At 39.4% G+C, this 26,094-nt stretch overlaps 4 protein-coding genes, 1 long non-coding RNA gene and 2 pseudogenes across 12 annotated transcripts; 5 read left to right on the forward strand and 2 right to left on the reverse strand.

Moving 5' to 3' along the window:
• The first annotated feature begins 497 nt into the window (after positions 1 to 497).
• On the forward strand, positions 498 to 4,933 carry LOC114822511 (DEAD-box ATP-dependent RNA helicase 24-like; annotated as a pseudogene).
• A 555-nt stretch (positions 4,934 to 5,488) lies between these two features.
• On the forward strand, positions 5,489 to 10,166 carry LOC103405917 (disease resistance protein RPV1-like). Of its 8 annotated transcripts, none has more exons than XR_011577969.1 (6): positions 5,517 to 6,104; positions 6,301 to 7,396; positions 7,490 to 7,903; positions 8,005 to 9,234; positions 9,351 to 9,429; positions 9,513 to 10,166. XR_011577969.1 is itself a non-coding variant. In XM_029097138.2 (4 exons), exons 1-4 carry the CDS (start codon positions 5,608 to 5,610, stop codon positions 9,025 to 9,027), a joined length of 3,030 nt encoding a protein of 1,009 aa, XP_028952971.2. In that variant the 5' UTR covers positions 5,517 to 5,607; the 3' UTR covers positions 9,028 to 10,166. The 8 variants fall into 8 exon arrangements, 2 of the variants coding, with proteins under 2 accessions (XP_028952971.2, XP_070673126.1); XR_011577968.1 differs by having other exon boundaries at positions 9,516 to 10,166; XR_011577972.1 differs by having other exon boundaries at positions 5,520 to 6,104; positions 7,493 to 7,903.
• Positions 10,167 to 10,504: 338 nt separating this feature from the next.
• Positions 10,505 to 15,929, reverse strand: LOC103426261 (ribonucleases P/MRP protein subunit POP1-like; annotated as a pseudogene).
• On the reverse strand, positions 10,661 to 12,432 carry LOC139187648 (ribonucleases P/MRP protein subunit POP1-like). The gene is made up of 6 exons (XM_070816521.1): positions 12,350 to 12,432; positions 12,125 to 12,233; positions 11,837 to 12,038; positions 11,465 to 11,681; positions 10,966 to 11,133; positions 10,661 to 10,859 (listed from the first exon to the last, which is right to left on the reverse strand). The coding sequence occupies exons 1-6, from the start codon at positions 12,430 to 12,432 to the stop codon at positions 10,661 to 10,663; spliced, it is 978 nt and encodes a 325-aa protein (XP_070672622.1).
• Positions 15,930 to 16,270: 341 nt separating the features above from the next.
• On the forward strand, positions 16,271 to 16,812 carry LOC139193621 (uncharacterized). The gene is made up of 3 exons (XR_011577978.1): positions 16,271 to 16,410; positions 16,504 to 16,564; positions 16,673 to 16,812. It is a non-coding gene; the product is annotated as an uncharacterized lncRNA (long non-coding RNA).
• Positions 16,813 to 18,633: 1,821 nt separating this feature from the next.
• On the forward strand, positions 18,634 to 23,916 carry LOC103426260 (disease resistance protein RPV1-like). Its single transcript, XM_029096891.2, has 4 exons — positions 18,634 to 19,262; positions 19,491 to 20,586; positions 20,683 to 21,093; positions 21,201 to 23,916. Exons 1-4 carry the CDS (start codon positions 18,772 to 18,774, stop codon positions 23,778 to 23,780), a joined length of 4,578 nt encoding a protein of 1,525 aa, XP_028952724.2. The 5' UTR covers positions 18,634 to 18,771; the 3' UTR covers positions 23,781 to 23,916.
• On the forward strand, positions 23,882 to 25,915 carry LOC103426225 (uncharacterized). The gene is made up of 6 exons (XM_070816522.1): positions 23,882 to 24,037; positions 24,162 to 24,240; positions 24,429 to 24,658; positions 25,459 to 25,495; positions 25,646 to 25,725; positions 25,795 to 25,915. The coding sequence occupies exons 1-6, from the start codon at positions 23,882 to 23,884 to the stop codon at positions 25,807 to 25,809; spliced, it is 597 nt and encodes a 198-aa protein (XP_070672623.1). The 3' UTR covers positions 25,810 to 25,915.
• Positions 25,916 to 26,094: the final 179 nt, after the last annotated feature.

The raw sequence follows: 26,094 nt of genomic DNA on the forward strand, positions 1-26,094 counted from the left end.
ATCAGACTAAGAAGCAGGATAAAAATTAATTTTCCTTTTTTTTTTCCAAAAACAAAGAACTCTATCTGTTTCTCCATTTTCTTTGGTCAAACTATCTCTTCTCATTTTTCTCCATCTCTTCCATTTTCCTTTCCTGTCCAACTCGTTTTTCCTTTTCTTCTCGATCACAAATATACACAGTTCACATGCAAACCAATTTTCCATCAGACCAAACAAAACCCATCACCTGCCTCATCAATCCAACAAAATTCCCAAACTTTCCCACCCTAAAATTTGACAATTCCATTCAGATTAAACAAAAGTTAGAGCTGAAAAACTAAGGAAAGAAAAAAAAAAGAGAAAGGGGAGGGAGAGTAAACATATCACCAATAGTAGGAGGCGGCTACGCCGTATAGCTTGAGGACGAGCAGTAGCGTAAAGGAGAAGAGGAGGCTGTGGGCCGCCAAGGCCTGCACGGACTTCAACACTCTCCGCTAGTTCATCATCACAGTAAAACAATGTCGTCCGCTGCGAAAGTCGAGACTTCAGATTGTGAGAAATCTCAGGAGGAGGTTGCTGTTTCAGTATGTGCCATTGAAACGAAAGAGGCAAGAAATATTCTTTCTCTCCTTCTTCTTTTTCGTCGTTCGGGTTGACCCAGATGGCAAAAAATCCCAAATCACCGACCTAGATGCCAAAAGGGCACTGGGTTTGCAGGACGATGGAGATCGGCGACAACCGTTTCTGGTTTGGTCATTGGAGAAAGGGGGTTGATGCTGCTCATGTAGGTTTGTAGGACGCTGCTCGCATACGAGGGAGACGGGACTAGCAATTCCGTTGTTTTTGGGGGCTTGCTAAGACCTCCAAGTGAGGGATTTAGTCGAGGCGAGTCCTTCTTTGTCTCATTTAACTTAGTCCCGCCGGTGAACAAACACAGATTGCACTAACTTTTAACTTAAGCCAGTCCAGTGAGAGCTAAAGAAGGGAAACAAGCACCCTCTAATTGTTTCTATACAGAGACTGCTAAAGAAACAGCATGATCAAAATCAAAGAATCATGAGGCGGCCCCAGCAAGCCCCTCAGCGGCTCTACATCCCTCCGTCCCTCCATCGTCGCACGGCGGAAACAGCCACGACAACTACGAAGACACCGACCTCGACAACATCGATTACGACGACAACGATGGTTCCAAGGACCCCGGGAGTGACGACAACAACCACGGCAACGCTGGCAGCAGTGATGAGGAAGTCGATCCTCTGGATGATTTCATAGAGGGGATTCATGCGGAGGTGACGTCAGCTAGGCCGCCGAGCTGAAAGTGAAGGCCGAGAAGTACAGGGATGATGAGGAGGAGGATCATATGGATAGGTTTTTTAGGGCTAAAAAGGATGTGGTGCTCACACTGGCATCGGGTGCTTTACACGCCGGATATGACTCCGATGAGGAGGTATATGCGACCGCCAAGGCCGTCGATGCCGGGTTGTTGGAGTACGATTCAGATGATAATCCCATTGTTCTGGACAAGAGGAAGATCGAACCGATTCCAGCTCTCGATCATAGTTCAATCGACTACGAGCCGTTTAATAAGGATTTTTACGAGGAGAAATAGTCGATTTCAGGTAAATTCCAACCGAATTGAGAATTTTGTTCCTTTCTTTTTTGTTTTCCATTCACATTTAATTTTTTTTTTATGAATTTAGTCGAAATGCGTAGCAAAGTATATAAATTTGAGTGAGAGAGAATATTGACCGGCAGAAGTTCTCAAGAAGACAATGGAAGACTAGAGTTAACTGGTGTTTTGGTTTCCTTGTTTAGGGATAAGTGAGGAGGATGTTTTTTAGTACAAGAAGAGCTTGGCCATCCGTACGTCGGGTTTTGATATACCGAGGCCAGTTAAGACATTTGAAGATTGTGGATTTTCTTCACAACTCATGGCTGCCATAAAAAAACAAGACTACCAAAAGCCGACACCAATACAATGCGCAGCTCTACCCATAGTTCTTTCCGGGAGAGATATAATTGGTATTGCGAAAACTGGTTCTGGAAAGACTGCCACTTTTGTCATTCCAATGATTGTCCACATTATGGATCAGCCAGACCTTCAAAAAGAAAAAGGTCCAATTGGAGCGATATGTGCTTCTACTAGAGAGCTGGTGCACCAAATATACTTAAGAGTCCAAAAAATTTGTGAAATCACATGGGATACGTGTCTCTGCTGTATATGGTGGAATGTCTAAGCTTGATCAGTTCAAAGAACTTAAGGTAGGATGTGAAATAGTTGTTGCTACTCCTGGGAAATTAATCGACATGCTTAAAATGAAGGCACTGACAATGCTTAGGGCAACTTACCTAGTACTTGATGAGGCTGATCGGATGTTTGACCTTGGGTTTGAGCCTCAAATTAGATCTATTGTTGGTCAGATTCGGCCAGACCAACAGACATTGCTCTTTTCTGCAACAATGCCCCGTAAAGTTGAAAAATTGGCTAGGGAGATTCTCTCAGATCCTATAAGAGTTACAGTGGGTGAGGTGGGAATGGCCAATGAGGATATCACTCAGGTTGTTCATGTAATTCCTTCTGATGATGAGAAGCTGCCCTGGCTTATTGAGAAGTTACCTCGAATGATTGATGAGGGTGATGTTTTAGTATTTGTTTCAAAAAAAGGCTGCAGTGGATGAGATCGAGTCACAGCTTGCTCAGAAAGGTTTTAAAGTCACAGCTCTGCATGGTGACAAGGACCAGGCATCTCGGATGGATATTTTGCAAAAATTTAAATCTGGCATTTACCATGTTCTTGTTGCAACTGATGTTGCTGCTCGTGGTCTTGACATCAAGTCAATTAAGTCGATTGTGAACTTTGATATTGCAAAAGACATGGACATGCACGTCCATCGAATTGGTAGAACAGGTCGGGCTGGTGATAAGGATGGCATTGCATACACTCTTATTACACAGAAAGAGGCACGTTTTGCTGGTGAGTTGGTTAATAGCTTGGTTGTTGCTGGTCAGATTGTCTCCACGGAGCTCATGGACCTTGCGATGAAGGTAATTTTGCAGTACTATTAACAATTTTTTTTTTTTGTGGTTTATATAGCGAGTTTATACATGCATCCAACTACCTGCCTTTTTGTTTTAGAGATGGTGGTTATAACCATAGTTTGTAATCCTATAATGCATTTAAGCGAATACAAGTTATTAATATGTTCTCTGGTAAAACGTGCTCTTTTAATGCAATCTGGATTCTGGACAATTACACCTACTGGTTTTTGTCTCACAAATTAACTACACTCTACTATATAGGTGCATAGGTTGCTTCTGATTTAGAGTGCGCTTTCGAGAGAGATGGATTTGATGACCATTTGGTTTTCAAGGCCTTATTTTGGAAAGCTTCAGTATGTCCTTGCAATTACAGGGATCTTGAGATCGTTGACTTCATAACGTCAAGATAGTAAATTTCAGGAAACGTGCTTAGTTTAGAGAGAGAGTAATTAGACAGTATTTAGTAGTCCCATCTTTACTTCATACCATGCTCTGCATAGAGAAGGGGTTGTTGGGGGTGTATGTTGGCTTGTGGGGCTGTGGATTGAAGCATAGGGATGAATTGAAGATAAAGCTCAGTCTGGGCCCTCTGGGGACTTATTAACTTTTGTGTATTATTAAGTACTTGCTTGCATTATACCAATACATCGGTTGAGGCCAACCAACATTTAAGAACTAAGAGAAAAATCGCATTTTAAGTACTAAATCTTAATTACCACATGGACCCTTAGTAAATTGTCACTTATTTTTCCTTGTGCCAATATATCTCATAGACATAAATGCACAACTTATCATGATAGGTGGCTGCACCTGCATTAGTTTTAGAAGTTTTACACTATGAGAGCCACTCATGCATCATTTATTCAGTCTTGTGACTTTTAATTCTTGCCTTGCTGCTTGTAGCTTTATATTTTATATCCATCATTACACTGGTTTCCATCTCCTACATGGATGTGCAGTTATTTTGGGTGCACCTCGTCTGTGGAACTTTTGTTGCTTTCCCTAACTATGTTTCTTGTTTGATAGCTTTAGATGTTAGCGTGAGACGTTAGATTTCAGATCTTACATTCTCTATTTTAATGGGATTTACCTTGTTTATTATCAGGATGGTAGATTTAGGTCAAAACGCGATTCAAGAAAAGGAGGTATAAACTTTAATCATATTAAAATTTCAATTTTCTTAAGATTCTTTTGCAATTTCATATTAAATTAGCCTTTTTCTATAATTCAAATGATGATATTATATGGATTTTGCAGGTGGAAAGAAAGGTAGAGGGAGGGGCGGCGGTGGTCGAGGTGTGCGTGGGGTGGATTTTGGTCTGGGTATTGGATATAATACGGAGTCCAATAGTTCTTCATCGAATACTATTCCTAGTCGATCTGCTGCAGTAACTCCTCAGAGGACAGGAATGATGTCTCAGTTCAAGACTAAATTTGTTGCCGCTTCATCTAACTCTCCAAGTCAAGGTTTAGCTAACAACTTTAGTGTGCCCAACAGACCGGCATTACGAGGATTTGTATCCGGTGGTTCAATAGGTGGTGATGTATATATAACTCAGGCAACCAGTACAATTACTCCTACTCCTGCTCCAACATCAATGGTAAATAAAACTGCTACTCCGAACACTGGAGAAAATTCAAGTCAGAAACCCTCCGAAAGGTTAATTAAAATGATGCTTGGTTAGAATTTTTGATGTCTTTACATATTTGATTGGTGTTGAGCAGTTTCATTTGTGTCGATTGCAGTTCTAGAGATAAACCCAGAGAAAGGCGGAGGCGCTCCGGTTGGGACTGTTAACCGTACAGTTGAACTACACCACTTTCGCATCATGAATGACAAGTTTTACCTTTGTTGTAGGTCAAGTCCTGATATGCCTGTATTATTGTTGATCTTTCTCACTTTCTTTGTCGCTCTGTTTATAAGTTAAAAAGAAACAGAAGATTTTGTAAACTCAGATCGACTTGTTGCACAAATAGCGGATGATTTAAAAGATAGACTGTTCAGATCATTAAAATACATTATGAAGTAGATTCTACAAAAAGTTGTGCCATGTAAAAAAAATGTGGTGTTTCACATGTGCTCCGTATGTTATTTATATTAATCATTCTGAATAACATCATAACTCAACGATTGGTATATAATACAATAAGGCCTCGTTTGATGTCAATGATTTGATTGGTTTTGATTAGATTAGATTGGCTTAGTCTGGAGAATTCACTAGATTCAGTGAATGTTGAATGAAAATATGGATTGCATATTTTGTTCAAGTGAAGATGGAAGAGAAAAAGAATAAGACTAGTATAACAAATCAAATATTTACGGAGCATGCATAGGTTTTTAATTACAACTATTCGTCAATTGATACTTCTAATTTTTGGTTTTAAATGCTATTATCTCTTAAATAAAATAATTATGTTGTTTTAGTCTCCTCATCGTATTGTACGTGTCGAATTCGTGTGAAGTCTGGTGGGACAAGAGAGAGATAAGGAGGTTGACTTTGATCAATTGATCTCCTTTCCATAACCATTTTTCTTTACCTTCATCCCCTTACACAAAGTCCGTTCTTAAGATCTCGAGTTCTCTCTCAATGGCTGCTAAAAGTTCCCGAGATTCTTCTTCGTCCTCTTACCGGTGTTCCTATCATGCCTTCCTGAGTTTCAGGGGCCAGGACACGCGCAGGGGCTTTACTGATCACCTCTATAGAGCTTTGGAGATAGCAGGAATCCACACGTTTAGAGACGATGATGAAATCAAGAGAGGGGAGAATATTGAGTCGGAGTTAGAGAAGGCGATACAGGAGTCACAAGTATCGATAATTGTCTTCTCCAAGGACTACGCTTCCTCAAGGTGGTGTTTGAACGAACTTCTGAAGATCGTGGAACGTAGAAATACTGATCATAGACATGTGGTTCTGCCAGTTTTCTATGAGGTGGATCCATCCGATGTCAGGAAGCAGAGTGGTCCTTTTGCTGAAGCATTTGCCAGACATGAGGAACGATTCAGTACGGAGATGGACAAGGTGGAGCAGTGGAGAAGAGCTCTTGGAGATGTTGCATCTTTGGGAGGAATGGTTTTAGGAGATCGGTAATTTCTATTCTCAATATATTCTTGAGCTTATTGAAAGTGTTTTAAATTAAGTAAAATTGTAGATATGTTCCTATGTATACAGCAATTTGTACGATGAGCAATCATCTCCGTACGACATATCATTTACTACAACTTCATGTAAAAGAAAATAACTTATTTCTGCTTCATGTATTTTGATTCAAATGAATTACAGGTATGAGGGGCAGTTCATCCAAGAAATTGTTGAAGAGATTAGAAATAAAGTGGGTCACGCAGCTTTAGACGTCGCTCCCTTTGCAGTTGGAATGGATAATCGTGTGCAAGACCTAAACATGTGGCTACAAGATGGATCCAATGATGTTGGTGTAGCTGTCATCTGTGGGATGGGTGGAATTGGCAAGAGCACCATCGCGAAAGCCGCGTATAACCGCAACTTTGATAGATTTCAAGGTAGCAGCTTTCTTGCAGATATACGAGAATCTGCAGAACAACCCAATGGTTTTGCTTGCTTGCAAAGAAAACTTCTTTCAGATATCCAAAAGGGGAAAGCAAAGAAAGTATACAATATGGATGAAGGAACAATCAGGATCAAACAAGCCGTTGGCAATAAAAAAGTTCTTATTGTTCTTGATGATGTGAGCAACCGGGATCAACTCAATGCAATTCTTGGAATGCGAGAGTGGCTTCATCCAGGAAGTAAAATTATCATAACAACTAGACATGAGCATTTGTTAAATGCTCATAAAGTTTTTGAAAAGTTTATGGTTCAAGGACTGGATGAGGATGAATCACTAGAGCTTTTCTGTTGGCATGCCTTCAGACAATCCCATCCAGAAGAAGGTTACATGAAGCTTTCAAGACATGTGGTCCAGCACTGTGGAGGGCTTCCATTAGCTCTTCAAGTTCTGGGATCTTCTCTATCCGGAAAATGTGTAGAAGTGTGGCAAAGTGCATTGCAGAAGTTAGACGTGATCCCTAATGACAAAATTCAAAAAGTTCTGAGGATAAGTTTTGATTCTTTACAAGATGATCATGACAAAAATTTATTCCTTCACATAGCCAGTTTCTTCACAGGAAAGAGGATGGATTATACAAGTAGAATATTGGACAGCTTAGAGTTTTACACAAGGATTGGGATTGAAAATCTAGTTGACAGATGCCTAGTGAAAATTCAATGGAACAGGTTGGTCATGCATCAATTGGTGAGAAAAATGGCAATGGAAATTATTCGTGAAGAATCACCTGATGACCCTGGAAAACGTAGTAGAGTGTTGCAGAAAGATGCCTCTAATATTTTGAGAAAATTAAGTGTAAGAACTATGTTTTTCATATGTATGTATTTTTCGTTATGATTTGTATGTGCAGTACTAGTAATATACTTACCCAATTCTCTGATTTGTTAGCAGGGTACGGAAAATATTAAGGGCCTCATGCTCAACCTTGCTAGCAAAAGAACGTTTGTTCGAAGTGATAAAAAACGATGCCATGTTGAAGATTATGATGGAAATTGTTCAAGACGACGTCGGCTTGGTTTCTTCTCTTGGAAGCCAATTAGCTTTTCCTCCACAAACTCAGCTTCTGCATCAAATGAGATAGATTTCAAATCTGAGGCATTTAGAAGGATGCAGAATCTTGAAATTCTCATTCTCAACAACGTCAACATCAGGGGAAGCTACGAAGAATTTTCAAAAAATTTAGTATGTTTATCTTGGCGGGGATTCCACTTAAAATCAATACCAGAAAATTTTTGTTTGGAAAACCTGGTTGTTCTAGACATGCGAAATAGTAGCCTACAACATGTTTGGAATGGGACCAGGGTATGTAACTCTCTCTCTCTCTCTCTCACAAACACACACAAATTAATAGGGGCCATTATATCGTCTTAGAAGCTAATTCATTTGTATTATTATTGACACAGGTTATTCCGAGGCTGAAGATTCTTAATTTCAGTCATTCGCATGGCCTTAGGACAATCCCCGACTTCTCAGGACTCTATAACCTTGAGAGGTTGATTCTTAAACATTGCTTAAATTTGGTTGAGGTTCATGAGTCCATCGGACACCTAGAAAAACTTCTTGTTTTGAATCTAAAAGGCTGCAAAAATCTCATGAAGCTTCCAATATTGAGATCTATTCAGGATCTTATTCTTTCTGGTTGCTCAAAGCTTGAAATGAAGAAACTCAATCTGGTATCATCTAAATCATGGTATTCAGTCTGGTCGTGGGTGTCGCCAAGAAAAAATACTAAATTAAGCAGTTTCTCATTGGCAAGTTTACCACGTTCTCTGACAAGTTTAAGTCTGGATTGCTGCAATATATCAGAGATTCCAAGTGCCCTAACTATGCTGTCCTCGTTAGAGTACTTGAATCTGGATGGTAATCCGATTACAAGCCTACCAGAAAGCATGAACTATCTTGTTAAGCTCCGGACTCTTAAAGGATCTGAATGCAGAAACCTCACAACACTTCCAGAGCTCCCACGTTCTTTGACGAGTTTAACGCTGGTTCGCTGCAATATATCAGAGATTCCAAGTTCCCTAACTATGCTGTCCGCGTTAAAGTACTTGAATCTGCATGGTAGTCCGATTACAAGCCTACCAGAAAGCATGAACAATCTTGTTAAGCTCCAGACTCTTAGAGTATCTGGTTGCAGAAACCTCACAATGCTTCCAGAGCTCCCACGTTCTTTGACAAGTTTAAATCTGGCTTGCTGCAATATATCAGAGATTCCAAGTGCCCTAACTATGCTGTCCTCATTAAAGTACTTGGATCTTGATGGTAATCCGATTACAAGCCTACCAGAAAGCATGAACAATCTTGTTAACCTCCAGACTCTTGATGTAACTGGTTGCAGAAACCTCACAATGCTTCCAGAGCTCCCACGTAGTTTGGAACAATTGCATGATAGAGGTTGCGCATCATTGAAAAGAATAACAAATTAACCGAAGTTGGCCATGTCACCGGACTTAGATTACTGGTTTTCTTGCATAGTAATGGACCCAAGGCTATGGTATTGTGGGAAACTTGTTGATTTTAGAAGCTTGTTGGATACACTAGCATTGGTCTCATATCTCTCAGATCTATTCGATTTGGAACCCAAAGGTGGCATTGAGGTCCAAGGGAACTATTGTGAGAGTTTGGGCGTCAAGGTTCTCTCTCTCTCTCTCTCTCTCTCTCTTATGTACAGGTGCTTATAATATGGTGAATAAGATCTCTATGGCGTAAACGATTAGATTGTAATGACAACATCACCATGGAACTGCAGGGAACTTTTGACTGCTGCATATTGAGCATATTTGTTCAGGGGAGCAAGATTCCAGATCGGTTCAATTACAGGAGCATGGGTAACACTGTGTTCTCTATTATTGTTCCTTCACATCTTAATCTCAAGATCGTAGGTTTAAACGCATGTATATTATATGCACAGCAGTCGGATCGGAGCCTTGAGGTTGCACGTGGCCATGATCACCGTTCGCTTGAACTTAGGAATGAGACAAAGGGCCGTAAGTGGAACTTAAGAATGCGGAATGAGGTTGAATGGAACTTAAGAATGCCGTTGGATCATGGGGAACAATGAGTTGGAATGCGGGGAAAGAGTGTGTCTTGCAATCAAAGAGGACAATGGTTTCCTCACAAAGGAGATTGGAGTCCAGTTTGTGTACAAGCGGCAAAATAAGGATAGGGAGGATGTGCCATCAAGTAGTGAAGATACAACGATCCAACGAGAAAGATCTCCTTGGGAGTAGACCCAAAGTTTCCTTGAAACCACAAGACCCCGTGTTCCGGGGGGTGTAGAGACGGGGATTCAATGCATCCATAGCTGCGATAAGAAAGTAATTTCAACTGTCATGTGTGCGGCTGAATACTATTTCTGTAACAGTGACAGGATCGAGAGGCTCTACCGCAGTGGGTCGTAGGCTTTCGGACTTTTAGCCAAAATAACCCAGTTTAATTGATGTTGGTGATGCCCAAATCACTAGATTCAGATGTGTATTGGTTGTTAAGCTTTCGTTTCTATCTATTTTCTGTTTCCTCCTAAAAAATTGTTTTCAAGAATTTAATAAAATTCCATACCAAACAAGTTCTTGCCTAGATAAGAGTATGAACTAGCAAAAATGCCCGTGCTGCGCTGCGTGGTTGTGTGACACGCATTTGGTAAGCTTCGGGGGAGATAAGAGTAATGGTAGAACTTAATGAAACTTGGTTGATTAGATTTTTTTTTTTTTTTTTTTTTGTTCATAGTAACGGGCATTGTGCAGGTAAGTCATTTTCTTCAGAGAATTGGGGAACAGGTTCATGGTCTTCTTTACACAAATCTATGTTTAGTTTACCACATAGATTAGTGGCAACGATCACACGACCATCGCCAACTACCGCTACTTCGAAATCAAAAAACCGCAAACTAAGGTTAAGTGTTGGTAAAGATGAAAGGTTATATGTATTATGTGACTAATGACTGATGTTGCCGAGACACGAAAAACATGAAGCTTCCTGGAACTATTTGGTTTAGTGAAAAGTAAATTTCGAACATTGTTTCGTGGTGTTACGCATGCCAACCACATACTCTGCGGGTGCTCACAAGGATTCGACATCTTCTTCCTGATGCTCCAGAACAATGGTGGCAAGAGCAAGTCTATAAGCTGAAGATCTCAAATTCCTGACTAGAACATATATTTCCTTTCGTCTTCGCTTAGCTGGCACCAAATCCCATTGTTCCTCTCTGAGACGAGCGAGTACAACTGCCTCGCAAAAAGCTTCTGCTACTGGCTTCTTGCTGCATATAAAATAAAATGCAATTTAGCACATGGAAAATGATGAACGCATAGCAAAATAGAAAGAAAAGATGGTCGTTGTAAAGTGGCAAGAGGCTGTGAACTAACATCCCTCTAACAAAACCAGTGGTGACGAAGCCCATTGGCGAACGATAAGTTTCTCTAAGAACAGGGTCCTCTGGCATTTGGAGTTCCCACTTACCAGAAGATTGCTCTGTGAAGTACGAAGCCACAGCAGATTGAGGCATTTGAAGTCCTCCATCGAAACTCTCTGACCTGCAAGACACACACATGAAGCTTATTTTTCAAAATTATTGGTCTGCAGCATGAATGGTGCTCTGAAATACGTATAAAGTCTTTCAAAAATAGCTGCAAAACTTCAAGTCACTCCCACGATTAAAATTTTCAACGGTTACATTAAATCTCAGAAAATTTTCATCAATGCAAGTTCTGAATAAGAGACGTAATGTAAATAGGTCACATTATCTCCTCTACTAGTATATAAAAGACGAGAAAATTTCAAGCACCACCGTTGTAATACAATCATAAGCTTATAGGATAGCATATAAATCATAAGCTTATAGGATATCAAAGAAAAAATGACTACCTAGTCCACAGTGATATGTCCGTCAGTCGAGGAGCTCCCTCTTCAAGAAAACCTTCCTTGTAAGCATGGAGTAATACTCCAACAAAACATAGTTTATGATTGTACTTAAATCTAGTAAACTGATCTTGGCCCGGACCAAGCTTGATTTCGACCCTCATAAACTTCGTGAAACTTCTCTCCTTATCAGCGACATATGGAAACAGACGTAAATGACAGCCTTGAATTTCACTCAAGAAATTTGTCAGCAAAAAACTCGTCTGTGCGATAAAACCATCAAATGAATTTCCATGACAGCCGGCTAATGTAGTATCAGAATTTCCAGAGTCTGAATTAGTGATGAATAGCTTCTGATGCCATGTTGCTGCCTAAAACTTTCAGCATCTCCAACTGCATTTGATTCTTCGTTTAAAGCAACTTGGATACTATTCCATGGGGATAAAATGGGAACCCTCAAAGGTCTTATGGCTGGAGGATGAAGTTCCTCTTTAAGATTAGAGGCAGCAGCTTCGGTCTCCTTGAGGCATAAATATGCATCGCAATCAGGAAAATCTGAAGGAATATATGGCAACCCCATCTAGAAAATAAAAGGGACTTAGATGCAACATTCGATAACCTGATATTAAATATTATAATTTACACGTAATAAGTTTCAATGCTTACTTCACACGAAATCCAGCGCTTCTCTCTCAACCCCATTGCATGAGCCCCCTTAGAGACAAGAGAAATCCAAAATGCCTTGACCCAGCTTAAGGGGAGTATAACAGACCATCTGTAAGGCAATAAGAGATAGACTTCTAAGGTAACTTTAAAAATATATCATACTCAATTGAACAGATGATAAAGTTTGATGCATTGATGGAATTTTAAGGCGAGTCAGAAAAAAACAGATTGTCACATTCTACTTTCATGAAATCCAGAACTTCGAAGATCACGTTATCAATTATTGCACAAAGAGTCAGCAGGAACATTTATGCCATGACTTTCATGTTTCCGATAAAAAGACATAGAACTCCATAATATATATCTTATGAGAAACAAAATATATTAACAGTTTATAAACAGTACGAACATACAACTCAGGAGAAATGGTGCCCACTGAACCCACATATAAGCATTAATACAAGTACATAAAATATGCAGCAATTAGCTTAATCCACATAACACTAAATGGAAGAATAAACCAGGAAAAAAAGGAGTTTACCCAACATGCAAGCCTCTTCCGTTACTATCTTCAAAAGCATAATCGGGCAAGATCATGAGCCCTGTGACGTGGAGGAAGTATTTAGTTCCCCTGAACTTCAATCATCGAGGCTGAACAAATTCCTATTCTGGTCATGTTTTTCCTTGCAAAGAACAGCCTCTTCCACTGGAGGGCTTACTCCACTGCTAACATCCTACAAATTGTTTGCTCTGATCTTGCCATTACCTGCAGGTTCATCTGAAAATCGTCCAAAGATAACATGCTTTTTGTCTTCAGCTCCTAGTACATCACCTAGTATACTAGCTGAACCTAAATCTTGAGCATCTGCAGTGTTTCCCTTCTCTGTTAATGTGCAAGGATCCTTGACATTAAGGGACAAAATTGCATGAGAAGGAATTTCCTCCTCATTTTTAAGATGAATTGTAGATTGGGAATCCTCATCCGCCTTGGCAGCTGAATGTCTCATCAACTTCCAAGAATTATCTCTAGTCCTATTCAGCCAGACAACAAAATTAGCCATCTTTAACCTCATTACTTGGTTATGTCACTGAAATCCTCTCCGTAACTCACCTGGTAGAAGGGATTAATGTCCTTTGAAGGAGTTGAAATGCTTTTGATCCCACTAATTCTAATTTTGCAAGTTGACCCTCAAGTGAGAAACAATTAATCACGATGTCCCTGCCCTCCATCTAAGATAATAAAGCATTATATGAATAACAGTAAATAATCTACCGAGAACATGTAGTATCATCTAACAGTATGAGTTCTCTATTCTGACATCTACCAAGTCTAGACTAGAGGCAAACTTTGACACCTAAGCACAGCACAAAAACCACTTGAGATAGCATTTGAAAAAAAATGTTGGCTTATCAGAGAATCAAGTACAAAGCATAGAAGTAGACGAGTTTCAGTATTGCCCTAAATCATCATTCACTCAAAGAATTCAATACCAAACCAGGGCTGTTGCATTCTATCTTAAGATCCATAAATCATTATTTCCTTCCTTCTGACGTGAAGTCAGATGAGATTAAGCCTCTATACACTTGCTATTGATGTATGTGTGAACAAAAAGAAGGAATGGGTACCTCTTTTTGGCAAGCTAATTTCAAAGTGTCATAAGCTTCAGTGAGAGCAGAAGCATGTATCCACACCCAAAGCTGGCGATCAGTAGAAGAGTGGTTTGTACTCTCTAGTCCTTTAAATTCATCGCCTTCACAGTCAGCTGCATTATTATCTCTATTTGGTTGGCCAGAAGGCCGCCACATACAGTTCACAGGAGCAATTGGTTTTGAAAGAGGTGCTCCCAAATGATGAAGCTGCAAAAAATGGGTCATCAAGTCAATACCTCAAGTCATCCACATTCACAAAGAAAAGTGCAATAGGATAACTTACCATAGCATTATCATATATGACGCCAGAAATAACAGAACGGGAAACATTTTCAGAACGAGTTGACTGAGGAGACACCATTACCATGCCTAACACTGATAGTAACGAATCCTGGATGCATATGAAGTAGGGTGTAACATCATAATTTAGTAGCAGAAAATAACATATTGCAACACTTTTCCTTTTGAAGAAAAATAAATTAAAAGGTATACAATTTCATAGGAATAAATTCATAAGATAGAAAGTAAATGCCTGCCTCCGGCCCCTCCAATTGGATAGCTACATGATAGCTTGCATCATGAACAAGCACTCCATCCCTGAACCACTTCAAGACAGCTCTGGACCCCCTTCCTCTACATTTTATTGTTTTTTTTTTTTTTGATAAAATAGATATACAAGCGAATTAGTTATTTATTGAGAAATAGAAGAAATAATAAGCGAAAAGTAAAGAATAACACTGCTAAATTAATATGCGTTTTACCTGCCCTGCAAACCCAAGGGAAGGTAGTAACCCCAAAGCTCTGTCATTGCGAACCGCTTCGCATGCCAAACATGTGTTCTAAGCCTCTTTGTACCATCCCCTGATGTGCAGAAACCCTTTTCAAGGTTCATTTTAAGCTCAGCTCTCCTACGAATGCGATGAGGAACATTCTTGTCATCTTTCTCTGGAGGCAATGTCAAAGCATTACTCTGATCAAGTTTTCTCTATTTTCTAAATCTTTTTTTGGCGGCTTGATTGTCGTAAGCAGTGGTTCTTCTTCTCTTGCTTCTCCGAGACCGGAAATCATTGTTCAATCTGTTAGATACAATTGAATGGAGTGTCTCAAGCTCTGAACCCCGTGATTCTGCAAACTTTTGGACATTGATTTTTCGAGGCGGAGCTGATGAAACCTGTTGCCGTCTGAAACCATCGGTAGCCATTAGACAAAATTAAACCCCTCAGATGAAGAACGATATTATACCAGTCTGCCACACAAAATTATAATCGCCTCTTCACTCTTCGGACATCATTGGTCTCTATTCGCAGTACTACTCTATTACTCTGAAATGTCCAAAAACAAATTGTAAGATTCTTCAAAGCGTAGCAATCGCAACTGGTTCCAATTCCAATTACTTTTTATGGCGCATTTACGTAACGTAATCAAAATAGAGGAATTGAATTGAGGAGGACTCAGAATCGGATTCTATTGAAGCTGTTGGAATCGGATTCTATTCGCAGTACTAGTACTGTGAAATGTCCAAAAACAATTTTTGAGATTCTTCAAAGCTTAGCAATCGCAACTGTGGTTCCAATTCCAAATAAATATAAAGTTCGAAACAATAGAAAACATCAGATACGAAATTCACAGTCTAACTAACATGATAACATCAATGATACAACAACTTCAACTTAACTTTCGAAAACCAATATGTAATGACACAAAGCTAAATGAGCAACTACTGCGGTATCCAATAAATATATAAAGATTGAAACAAAGAAAACATTAAGATAAGAAATTCTGAATGCAATGTGACCAACAAAATCAATTACTTGGCACTGGCACTGCCACTGTAGGAATTTAACAAAAGAAACTCCTCACATCAACCACCAGTTGCATTGCGTGTATCAAAACTCACCAGATATGCTCACAAATTCATACTAACAATTATTTTAAAAACAAAATCAAAATAAGAACAAGGATGCAGTGCAGTGCAGATTCACTCGAAAACTAAGTGAGATTGCGGGATTATCGGAACTGAATGGCTTTGGATTTGCGTTTCAGCTTCTGGTTATCTAGTGGTAGACGTCACAAAATTAGTAAAATTAACTAATTTGAATGAAAATAAAGAATAAAACTTTACCATGGGAATCTGCAAGCAGAGATAGAGAGAGAGTACCTGAGGACTGAGAGAAGAAGAATATGTGAGAGGGAGAGGAGAGAGATTTTGCAGCTGAAGAGTGGAGAAAGAAAGGAGGGAAAAGGGGTACCGAGCAAGTGGCAGCCTACTTGATACCTGGAGCAATTTAATTGATTACCGTTGGATCAATCTCAACGGCTGAAACTAAACACTTTCTGTATCCAAGAAAAACAAGGCATCGGACTGAAAACTCCATTCAGGACTCGGATTGATTCATCAGCGCGCTCACTCTCACTCTGTTGTTTTAAGTGATGGATCATATAAACTAAGGAAGCCAGATCGTCGTTGTTTTCAGAGAAACACATCTTCTCGGCCCTCTCAACTCCGAAACACACACGAGGGAGGCCAAATGGGCCTCAGCCTTCTTCCTCGCAATCTCACAACAAACCCATACCTCTACCAAACGGCCCTCGCAACCTCTACCACTTTCGCTGATTCAATCCACGTCTTCGTCGAGGTAAAGACTTCATCTTTTTCAATGTTAGAGTTAATGGGTTTTACCCCTTTACCTGATCAAGTATGTAATCGCCATTGTAAACTTGCATGCTAGTTCTTCTCTGATCAAGGCCAGGAAGTCGACCGATGCTAAATTGGATTATTCTCACATCACGGTAAAACAATTTTTGAAATTACTGCCTGAAGTTTACTGCATTTTCGTCACTAATCTAAACCCAGATATGAGATATCGAATAAGTAGCAAATTGATTTTGGGATTTTAGGTTGAGCTTCGGACAGTTGATGGGTTCTTGAAGGATAGCACTCAAGAGTTACTACTTCATTCCCGTTTATGACAAGGTATTATTTCTTATTCTTTTTCGGTGTCAGATTTCGCTGGATCTTTGCATTTCACGTGCTCTCATGCTTCAGTGATGATGTTGTGTTGTCTGTTAAATTATCGGAGGAGATGGCGAAGAGCTAGACCGGTAAACGGTCGGATTTATTGGATTTGAGTCGGGTTGAATCCGATCTGTTAATTTAATGGGTCATTTAAACCCAACCCGTTAAATTGACTGATCATCCGAACCCAACTTGTTAACATTTTATCCAAATCAATTACAATCCCGTTTTATATAGTAGAATTCGACTTTCTATCAATTATATGCATCTCCTAATCTTAACATGGATGAGAAAATTGTATAAGTAAAACACAACTTCGGCAGACCCGACAATGATGAGCCCTGCGAGGCTTGTATTTAGAACACTTTTCACAGCCCCCATGTCAGAGATCAAGAATCAAAAGTTTCAAAATTAGCTACAGAGAGAAGAAATCAGCATTTTTAATGTGCGGCTAGACGCACTGCCATAAAGTACTTGATGACGTGAACTCTTCAAAAATTCAATGAAAGTGGGTTGCAGGGGGAAGAGAGAGAGAGCTTTGCTTTTAATAGTGCAGTACTGCAGTATTCCGTCGAGTTGAAGAAGACGTCGGAGAGAGTGGTAATTTCTGAGGAAGAAGGTGAGGGGGAAGTTCTCAGAGATGACGTGCACACTACTGCAATAGTGCAATGCGAGAGAGTGAGGGTTTCATTATTACTATTGAAATTACACAAAAGCCCTCAATAACGAGTGTTAACGGGTGGTTAATGGGTTTCGCAGGTTCATCCAAAATAACCCGTTATTTAACGGGTGCTTAATGGGTTGACCCCGTTAACTACCCGACCCGATAAACACTCATCCACATACTCATTTTAACGGGTCAGATCGGGTTGGGTTAACGGGTCGGATTTAAAATGCCAGTGCTACGAAGAGCCATACACTTGGTATTGCTTACTCGACTGAAACTCTCTGGTTGGGACTGTTAATTGTACAGTTGAACTACACCACTCTCACATCATGAATGACAGGTTTTGTTTTTGTTATAGATCAAGTCCTGATTTGCCTGTATTATTGTTGATCTTGGTAAGTTTACTTATTTAGCTTTAGTTGGGTTCCTAATTATGCATGCTTGTACTTTTTGTTCCATACTTTGAAATTGGCTTCAACCGCAAGATCATTCAATTTGGTCACTTTTTTTTTATAATTTGGAACTAGTCCCCTAGACCAACCAACCTTCTTTATAATTTGACTCCTTCACGTAAAGCCACATGCCCCCAAAAATACCCTAAACCCGAAAGTCAAATTAACTTTTGACCAAAAAAACCAAATATTGTCAAATTAACGGTTTGATTAATGGAGGTATGAAATTGCTAAAAAATACAAGTTTGTGTATGAGATTAAAATGCTCTAAAGATGTTGTATGAGGTTACAATTACACTCACACTTAGGATGTAAAATGTTATTTACTTAATTTTAATTGTAAATTTTGAAGTTTTCAAGGGCAATTTATGGTATTTACATTTAGAATGCTTCACAATATAAAGTCTCCCACTTTATAGATATAGACAATTTAATTGTAAATTTTGAAGTTTTCATGGATAATTTATGGTATTTTGAATGTTTCATCCTATATAAAATTTATGGTATTTTGAATGTTTCATCCTATATATATATATATATATATATATAAAGGTTTATGTACACCTCGTGTAACTTTTTTTTGTCCTAGTTTCATCAAAGAACTGCTAGTGGGGGATTCTCCACAAAAATTGATAGTCAAAGTCCTCTCAAATTCTATATTATCCTCAACATCCCATTCACTTACGAGGAAACTTCGTCGTCAATAAGTGTGGAGTGCCTGGTGGCTAATGGGAACCTTCCTCTTCATATATCATATTATGTCTTGTCCCTCTCAGAAACTGCATATAATTGTCCTTGGCCTTGCATATGCTTGCCCTGCTTTCATTCATTGCGAGAACCAAGAAGCAGAGGGTTTCTCTAGATGGATGCTTTCCGAGATTCCTCTTCCTCCTCTTACCGGTGTTCCTATCATGCCTTCTTGAGTTTCAGAGGCCAGGACACGCGCAGGGGCTTTACTGATCACCTCTATAGAGCCTTGGAGCTAGCAGGAATCCACACGTTTAGAGACGATGATGAAATCAAGAGAGGGGAGAATATTGAGTCGGAGTTAGACAAGGCGATACAGGAGTCACAAGTATCGATAATTGTCTTCTCCAAGGACTACGCTTCCTCAAGGTGGTGTTTGAACGAACTTCTGAAGATCGTGGAACGTAGAAATACTGATCATAGACATGTGGTTCTGCCAGTTTTCTATGATGTGGATCCATCCGATGTCAGGAAGCAGAGTGGTACTTTTGCTAAAGCATTTGCCAGACATGAGGAGCGATTCAGTACCGAGATGGACAAGGTGGAGCAGTGGAGAAGAGCTCTTGGAGATGTTGCATCTTTGGGAGGCATGGTTTTAGGAGATCGGTAATTTCTATTCTCATTATCTTCTCACGCTAATTGAAAGTGTCTTTTAAATTAAGTAAAATTGTAGATGGTGGTGAAGCTTGAAATTGTTCGATTTTGGTTTATGTGTTCAGTGTTCCTATCTATACTGCAATTTGTACGAGGAGCAATCATTTCCGTACATGACATATTATGTAAAAGAAAATAACTTATTTCTACTTCGTATATTTTGTTTCAAATGAATTACAGGTATGAGGGGCAGTTCATCCAAGATGTTGTTGAAGAGATTAGTAATAAACTGGATCCCGCAGCTTTAGACGTTGCTCCCTTTGCAGTTGGAATAGATAATCGTGTGCAAGACCTAAATATGTGGTTACAAGATGGATCAAATGATGTTGGTGTAGCTGTCATCTGTGGTATGGGTGGAATTGGCAAGAGCACCATTGTGAAAGCTGCTTATAACCAAAACTTTGATAGATTTCAAGGTAGCAGCTTTCTTGCAGATATACGAGAATCTTCAGAACAACCTAATGGTTTTGCTCGCTTGCAAAGAAAACTTCTTTTAGATATCCAAAAGGGGAACGCAAAGAAAGTATACAATGTGGCTGAAGGAATAAGCAGGATCAAACGAGCCGTAGGCTATAAAAGAGTTCTTATTGTTCTCGATGATGTGAACAGCCGGGATCAACTCAATGCAATTCTTGGAATGCGAGAATGGCTTCATCCAGGAAGTAAAATTATCATAACAACTCGACATGAACATTTGTTAAATGCTCATGAAGTTTGTGAAAAGTTTATGGTTCGAGAACTGGATGAAGATGAATCACTTGAGCTTTTCAGTTGGCATGCCTTCGGACAATCCCATCCGGTAGAAGGTTACATGGAGCTTTCAAGACATGTGGTGCAGCATTGTGGAGGGCTTCCATTAGCTATTCAAGTTCTGGGATCTTCTTTATCTGGAAAAAGTGTAGAAGTATGGCAAAGTGCATTGCAGAAGTTAGACGTGATCCCTAATGACAAAATTCAAAAAGTTCTGAGGATAAGTTTTGATTCTTTACACGAAGATCATGACCAAAATTTATTCCTTCATATAGCTAGCTTCTTCACAGGAAAGACGATGGATTATATAATTACAATACTGGACAACTTAGAGTTTTGCACAAGGGTTGGGATTGAAAATCTAGTTGATAGATGTCTAGTGACAATTCAAGGGACGAAGTTGGTCATGCATCAATTGTTGAGAAACATGGCAATGGCAATTATTCGCAAAGAATCACCTCATGACCCTGGAAAACGTAGTAGAGTGTTGCAGAACGATGCCTCTAATATTTTGAGAAAATTAAGTGTAAGAAATGTGTTTTTCATGCGTATGTATTTTTAGTTATGATTTGCATGTGCAGTACTGGTTATATACTTACCCAATGCTCTGATTTTTTTGCAGGGCACAGAAAATATTAAGGGCCTCATGCTCAACCTTGCTAGCAAAAGAACATTTGTTGGAAGTGATAACAAACGATGCCATGCTGAAGATTATGATGGAAACTGTTCAAGACGACGTCGGCTTGGTTTCTTCTCTTGGAAGCCAGTTAGTTTTTCCTCCACAAACTCAGCTTCTGCATCAAATGAGATAGATTTCAAATCTGAGGCTTTTAGAAGGATGCACAATCTTGAAATTCTCATGCTCAACAACGTCAACGTCAGGGGAAGCTACGAAGAATTTTCAAAAAAATTAGTATGTTTATCTTGGCGAGGATTCCACTTAAAATCAATACCCGAAAATTTTTGTTTGGAAAACCTGGTTGTTCTAGACATGCGAAATAGTAGCCTACAACATGTTTGGAATGAGACCAGGGTATGTAATTATCTCTCTCTCTCTCTCTCTCTCACACACACACAAAAATTAATAGGGGCCATTATATCTTCTTAGAAGCTAATTAATTTGTATTATTATTGAAACAGGTTATTCCGAGGCTGAAGATTCTTAATTTCAGTCATTCGCATGGCCTTAGGACAGTCCCCGATTTCTCAGGACTCTATAACCTTGAGAGGTTGATTCTTAAACATTGCATAAATTTGGTTGAGGTTCATGAGTCCATCGGAAACCTAGAAAAACTTGCTGTTTTGAATCTAGAAGGCTGCAAAAATCTCATGAAGCTTCCAGTATTGAGATCTATTCAGGATCTTATTCTTTCTGGTTGCTCAAAGCTTGAAATGAAGAAACTCAATCTGGTATCAGCTAAATCATGGTATTCAGTCTGGTCGTGGGTGTCGCCAAGAAAACATACTGAATTAAGCAGTTTCTCATTGGCAAGTTTACCACGTTCTTTGATAAGTTTAAGTCTGGATTGCTGCAATATATCAGAGATTCCAAGTGCCCTAACTATGCTGTCCTCGTTAGAGTACTTGAAGCTGGATGATAATCCGATTACAAGCCTACCAGAAAGCATGAACAATCTTGTTAAGCTCCAGAGTCTTAAAGTATCTGGTTGCAGAAACCTCACAATGCTTCCAGAGCTCCCACGTTCTTTGACAAGTTTAACACTGGCTTGCTGCAATATATCAGAGATTCCAAGTGCCCTAACTATGCTGTCCTTATTAGAGTACTTGGATCTTGATGGTAATCCGATTACAAGCCTACCAGAAAGCATGAACAATGTTGTTAAGCTCCAGACTCTTAAAGTATCTGGTTGCAGAAACCTCACAATACTTCCAGAGCTCCCACGTTCTTTGACATGTTTAACACTGGCTTGCTGCAATATATCAGAGATTCCTAGTGCCCTAACTATGCTGTCCTCATTAGAGTACTTGGATCTTGATGGTAATCCGATTACAAGCCTACCAGAAAGCATGAACAATGTTGTTAAGCTCCAAACTCTTAAAGTATCTGGTTGCAGAAACCTCACAATACTTCCAGAGCTCCCACGTTCTTTGACAGGTTTAACACTGGCTTGCTGCAATATATCAGAGATTCCAAGTGCCCTAACTATGCAGTCCTCATTAGAGTACTTGGATCTTGATGGTAATCCGATTACAAGCCTACCAGAAAGCATGAACAATCTTGTTAAGCTCCAGACTCTTAAAGTATCTGGTTGCAGAAACCTCACAATACTTCCAGAGCTCCCACGTTCTTTGACAGGTTTAACACTGGCTTGCTGCAATATATCAGAGATTCCAAGTGCCCTAACTATGCAGTCCTCATTAGAGTACTTGGATCTTGATGGTAATCGGATTACAAGCCTACCAGAAAGCATGAACAATCTTGTTAAGCTCCAGACTCTTAAAGTATCTGGTTGCAGAAACCTCACAATACTTCCAGAGCTCCCACGTTCTTTGACATGTTTAACACTGGCTTGCTGCAATATATCAGAGATTCCAAGTGCCCTAACTATGCAGCCCTCATTAGAGTACTTGGATCTTGATTGTAATCCGATTACAAGCCTACCAGAAAGCATGAACAATCTTGTTAAGCTCCAGACTCTTAAAGTATCTGGTTGCAGAAACCTCACAATACTTCCAGAGCTCCCAAGTTCTTTGACATGTTTAACACTGGCTTGCTGCAATATATCAGAGATTCCAAGTGCCCTAACTATGCTGTCCTCGTTGGAGTACTTGGATCTTGATGGTAATCCGATTACAAGCCTACCAGAAAGCATGAACAATCTTGTTAAGCTCCAGACTCTTAAAGTATCTGGTTGCAGAAACCTCACAATACTTCCAGAGCTCCCACGTTCTTTGACATGTTTAACACTGGCTTGCTGCAATATATCAGAGATTCCAAGTGCCCTAACTATGCTGTCCTCGTTGGAGTACTTGGATCTTGATGGTAATCCGATTACAAGCCTACCAGAAAGCATGAACAATCTTGTTAAGCTCCAGACTCTTAAAGTATCTGGTTGCAGAAACCTCACAATACTTCCAGAGCTCCCATGTTCTTTGACAAGTTTAACACTAGCTTGCTGCAATATATCAGAGATTCCAAGTGCCCTAACTATGCTGTCCTCGTTGGAGAAGTTGGATCTGAGTTGCAATCCGATTACAAGCCTACCAGAAAGCATGAACAATCTTGTTAAGCTCCAAACTCTTAAAGTATCTGGTTGCAGAAACCTCACAATACTTCCAGAGCTCCCACATTCTTTGACAAGTTTAACACTGGCTTGCTGCAATATATCAGAGATTCCAAGTGCCCTAACTATGCTGTCCTCGTTGGAGAAGTTGGATCTGAGTTACAATCCGATTACAAGCCTACCAGAAAGCATGAACAATCTTGTTAAGCTCCAGACTCTTAAAGTATCTGGTTGCAGAAACCTCACAATACTTCCAGAGCTCCCACGTTCTTTGACAAGTTTAACACTGGCTTGCTGCAATATATCAGAGATTCCAAGTGCCCTAACTATGCTGTCCTCATTAGAGTACTTGGATCTTGATGGTAATCTGATTACAAGCCTACCAGAAAGCATGAACAATCTTGTTAAGCTCCAGACTCTTAAAGTATCTGGTTGCAAAAACCTCACAATGCTTCCAGAGCTCCCGCGTAGTTGAAACAATTGTGTGATCGTGGTTGCACATCATTGAAAAGAATAACAAATTAACCGAAGTTGGGCATGTCACCGGGCTTAGATTACCGGTTTTCTTGCATAGTAATGGACCCAAGGCTATGGTATTGTGGGAAACTTGTTGATTTTAGAAGCTTGTTGGATACACTAGCATTGGACTTATATCTCTCAGATCTATTCGATTTGGAACCCAAAGGTGGCATTGAGGTCCAAGGGAACTATTGTGAGAGTTTGGGCGTCAAGGTTCTCTCTCTCTCTCTCTCTCTCTCTCTCTCTCTCTCATGTACAAATGCTTATAATATGGTGAATAAGATCTCTATGGCGTAAACGATTAGATTGTAATGACAACACCACCATGAAACTGCAGGGAACTTTTCACTGCTGCATATTGAGCATATTTGTTCATGGGAGCAAGATTCCAGATCGGTTCAATTACAGGAGCATGGGTAACACTGTGTTCTCTATTATTGTTCCTTCACATCTAAGGGGGGTGTATTCAATTAGGATTTTGAGAGAGTCTCTAGGAATTAATGATTCCAGGTGTATTCAATTGGGAATTTAAAAGACTTTATAAAAGTCTTGGTGTATTCAATTGAGATTCTTAAAGACTTCTTACAATTCCCTATAAATTCAGGTGTATTCAATCATAACTTTTTGAAAGTCTCTAAAAGTTTAGGTATATTGAGAAAGGAATTGGATTTGAACGGATTTGTGATTTGGTGGATTTTGGAGGATTTCAAGGTGATATGTATACCAAAGAGCTTGGCAAATCTCACCTCAACCCTAGAAACTTTGAGACATGTTGAGCGTGCTGCTCTCTCCTCCAGAGAGCGTCTTCTCCTCCCCAGAAACATGGGCTCCAAGGTAAAAAATTTCTCACCTTGTACATGCTATCTTTTTTTCTCCCCTTCAAGCTTCATGATTTTCTTGTTTTGATAGTGTTGTTCTAGGGTTAGGGTTTTTCTGGTTACTTTGGAGTTAAGGTTTTTCTTGTTAGGGTTAGGGTTTTTCTGACCATCAAACTTTGTGAAATTTTTATATATATATTGTGAAGATACAAGTATTGATTTTACCGTTTGGATCCAAAAGTTGTTGAGTTTCTGCTTTGATTACTTTGGAATACAGTATAGATTGGGTTAGGGTTTGGAATTCTCAAGTTTGTATAGGTTGTTTTCCTTTTCCATCCCGTAATCAGTGGAGCACTGATCCTTTTCTTTTCAACTGCAACATTCTTGCAACCTCATTCTTTTTCTTTTCATCTTAATAAAAAATTTATTTCATGCCTCAAAGTTTTTTTTTTTAGTCGAAACATGGTAGGGTGAAGTTGTTTCCTTGATTTTTCAACCTTTGTATCTAGTCTATTCCTGATCAGCCTGTAATAGGGCTCGTACTTCTTGGCATTCTTTACGGTATCATAAATCAAATCAAAACCAATGGATTTCCCCCTCCAAAATGGGTGCAGAACTTGAATATGAAGATGGAATTTGGGTCCCTCACCTCTGAAAACGTTGTCTATACAAATAATTTGTCACTCCAAAAGTTGTTGAGTTTCTGCTTTCTCTATTCTTTTAAAATGTTTTTTGCTCACTTATACGAATTAGCTGTGAATAAAGAATCCATGTGATCATATACACAAACTAATTACGTTTATTATCTTATTATAGGGAGTTCATTTGGAGTTGCAAGGAAGTGATTTCAGAGGTGAGGCATTTATGTCCAATATTCTTCTGAACTATCGTCCTAATATTTAGAACTCACCTTGATATGTAAATGTATGACTGGAACGAATTTATGACTCCAAACTGTATTAGCTGCTTGTAACTTTGATTTGGAATTCATATATATTCTTAGTTGATGGGAGGGTTCAGCTCATGACTCCAAACTGTTACATGATGTTGTATCAAGGAAGAACAGACTTAAAGTTCCAGAAGGTTCGTATTCATTCATTTATTTACACTAGGACGTACCATAAATAATAACTTTATGTGTTTTATTTTTAGGTAAATTTTTTCTAGTGGATTGTGGATTTGCAAATCGTCGTCAAATTTTAGCTCTGTTTTGAGGTGTTCGATATCATCTCCAAGATTTTGCTGGTAACGATCGTGACCCCGTAAATGCAAATGAGTTGTTCAATCTTCGACATGCTTCCTTGAGAAACATAGTGGAGAGGATATTTGGTGTATTTAAATCTCGATTCATAGTTTTTAAGTCTGCACCTCCATTTCCAATGAAAACACAAGCAGAGTTAGTGTTAGCTTGTGCAGGATTGCACAACTTTCTTCGCAAAGAGTGTCGTTCTG

The sequence above is a fragment of the Malus domestica genome, chromosome 17 (assembly GCF_042453785.1).
Source record: "Malus domestica chromosome 17, GDT2T_hap1".
Lineage (NCBI taxonomy): Eukaryota > Viridiplantae > Streptophyta > Magnoliopsida > Rosales > Rosaceae > Malus > Malus domestica.

Coding starts and splice junctions, on each gene's coding strand:
- LOC103405917 (XM_029097138.2), top strand. CDS start 5,608: ATGGCTGCTAAAAGTTCCCGAGATTCTTCTTCGTCCTCTTACCGGTGT. Junction 6,105..6,300: donor GGAATGGTTTTAGGAGATCG/GTAATTTCTATT, acceptor AATGAATTACAG/GTATGAGGGGCAGTTCATCC. Junction 7,397..7,489: donor ATATTTTGAGAAAATTAAGT/GTAAGAACTATG, acceptor CTGATTTGTTAG/CAGGGTACGGAAAATATTAA.
- LOC139187648 (XM_070816521.1), bottom strand. CDS start 12,432: ATGTTCCTGCTGACTCTTTGTGCAATAATTGATAACGTGATCTTCGAA. Junction 12,234..12,349: donor AAAGTAGAATGTGACAATCT/GTTTTTTTCTGA, acceptor ATTGCCTTACAG/ATGGTCTGTTATACTCCCCT. Junction 10,860..10,965: donor ACTGGTTTTGTTAGAGGGAT/GTTAGTTCACAG, acceptor TTTTATATGCAG/CAAGAAGCCAGTAGCAGAAG.
- LOC103426260 (XM_029096891.2), top strand. CDS start 18,772: ATGGATGCTTTCCGAGATTCCTCTTCCTCCTCTTACCGGTGTTCCTAT. Junction 19,263..19,490: donor GGCATGGTTTTAGGAGATCG/GTAATTTCTATT, acceptor AATGAATTACAG/GTATGAGGGGCAGTTCATCC. Junction 21,094..21,200: donor ATGTTTGGAATGAGACCAGG/GTATGTAATTAT, acceptor TTATTGAAACAG/GTTATTCCGAGGCTGAAGAT.
- LOC103426225 (XM_070816522.1), top strand. CDS start 23,882: ATGGACCCAAGGCTATGGTATTGTGGGAAACTTGTTGATTTTAGAAGC. Junction 24,241..24,428: donor GTTCAATTACAGGAGCATGG/GTAACACTGTGT, acceptor CTATAAATTCAG/GTGTATTCAATCATAACTTT. Junction 24,659..25,458: donor CCAGAAACATGGGCTCCAAG/GTAAAAAATTTC, acceptor ATCTTATTATAG/GGAGTTCATTTGGAGTTGCA.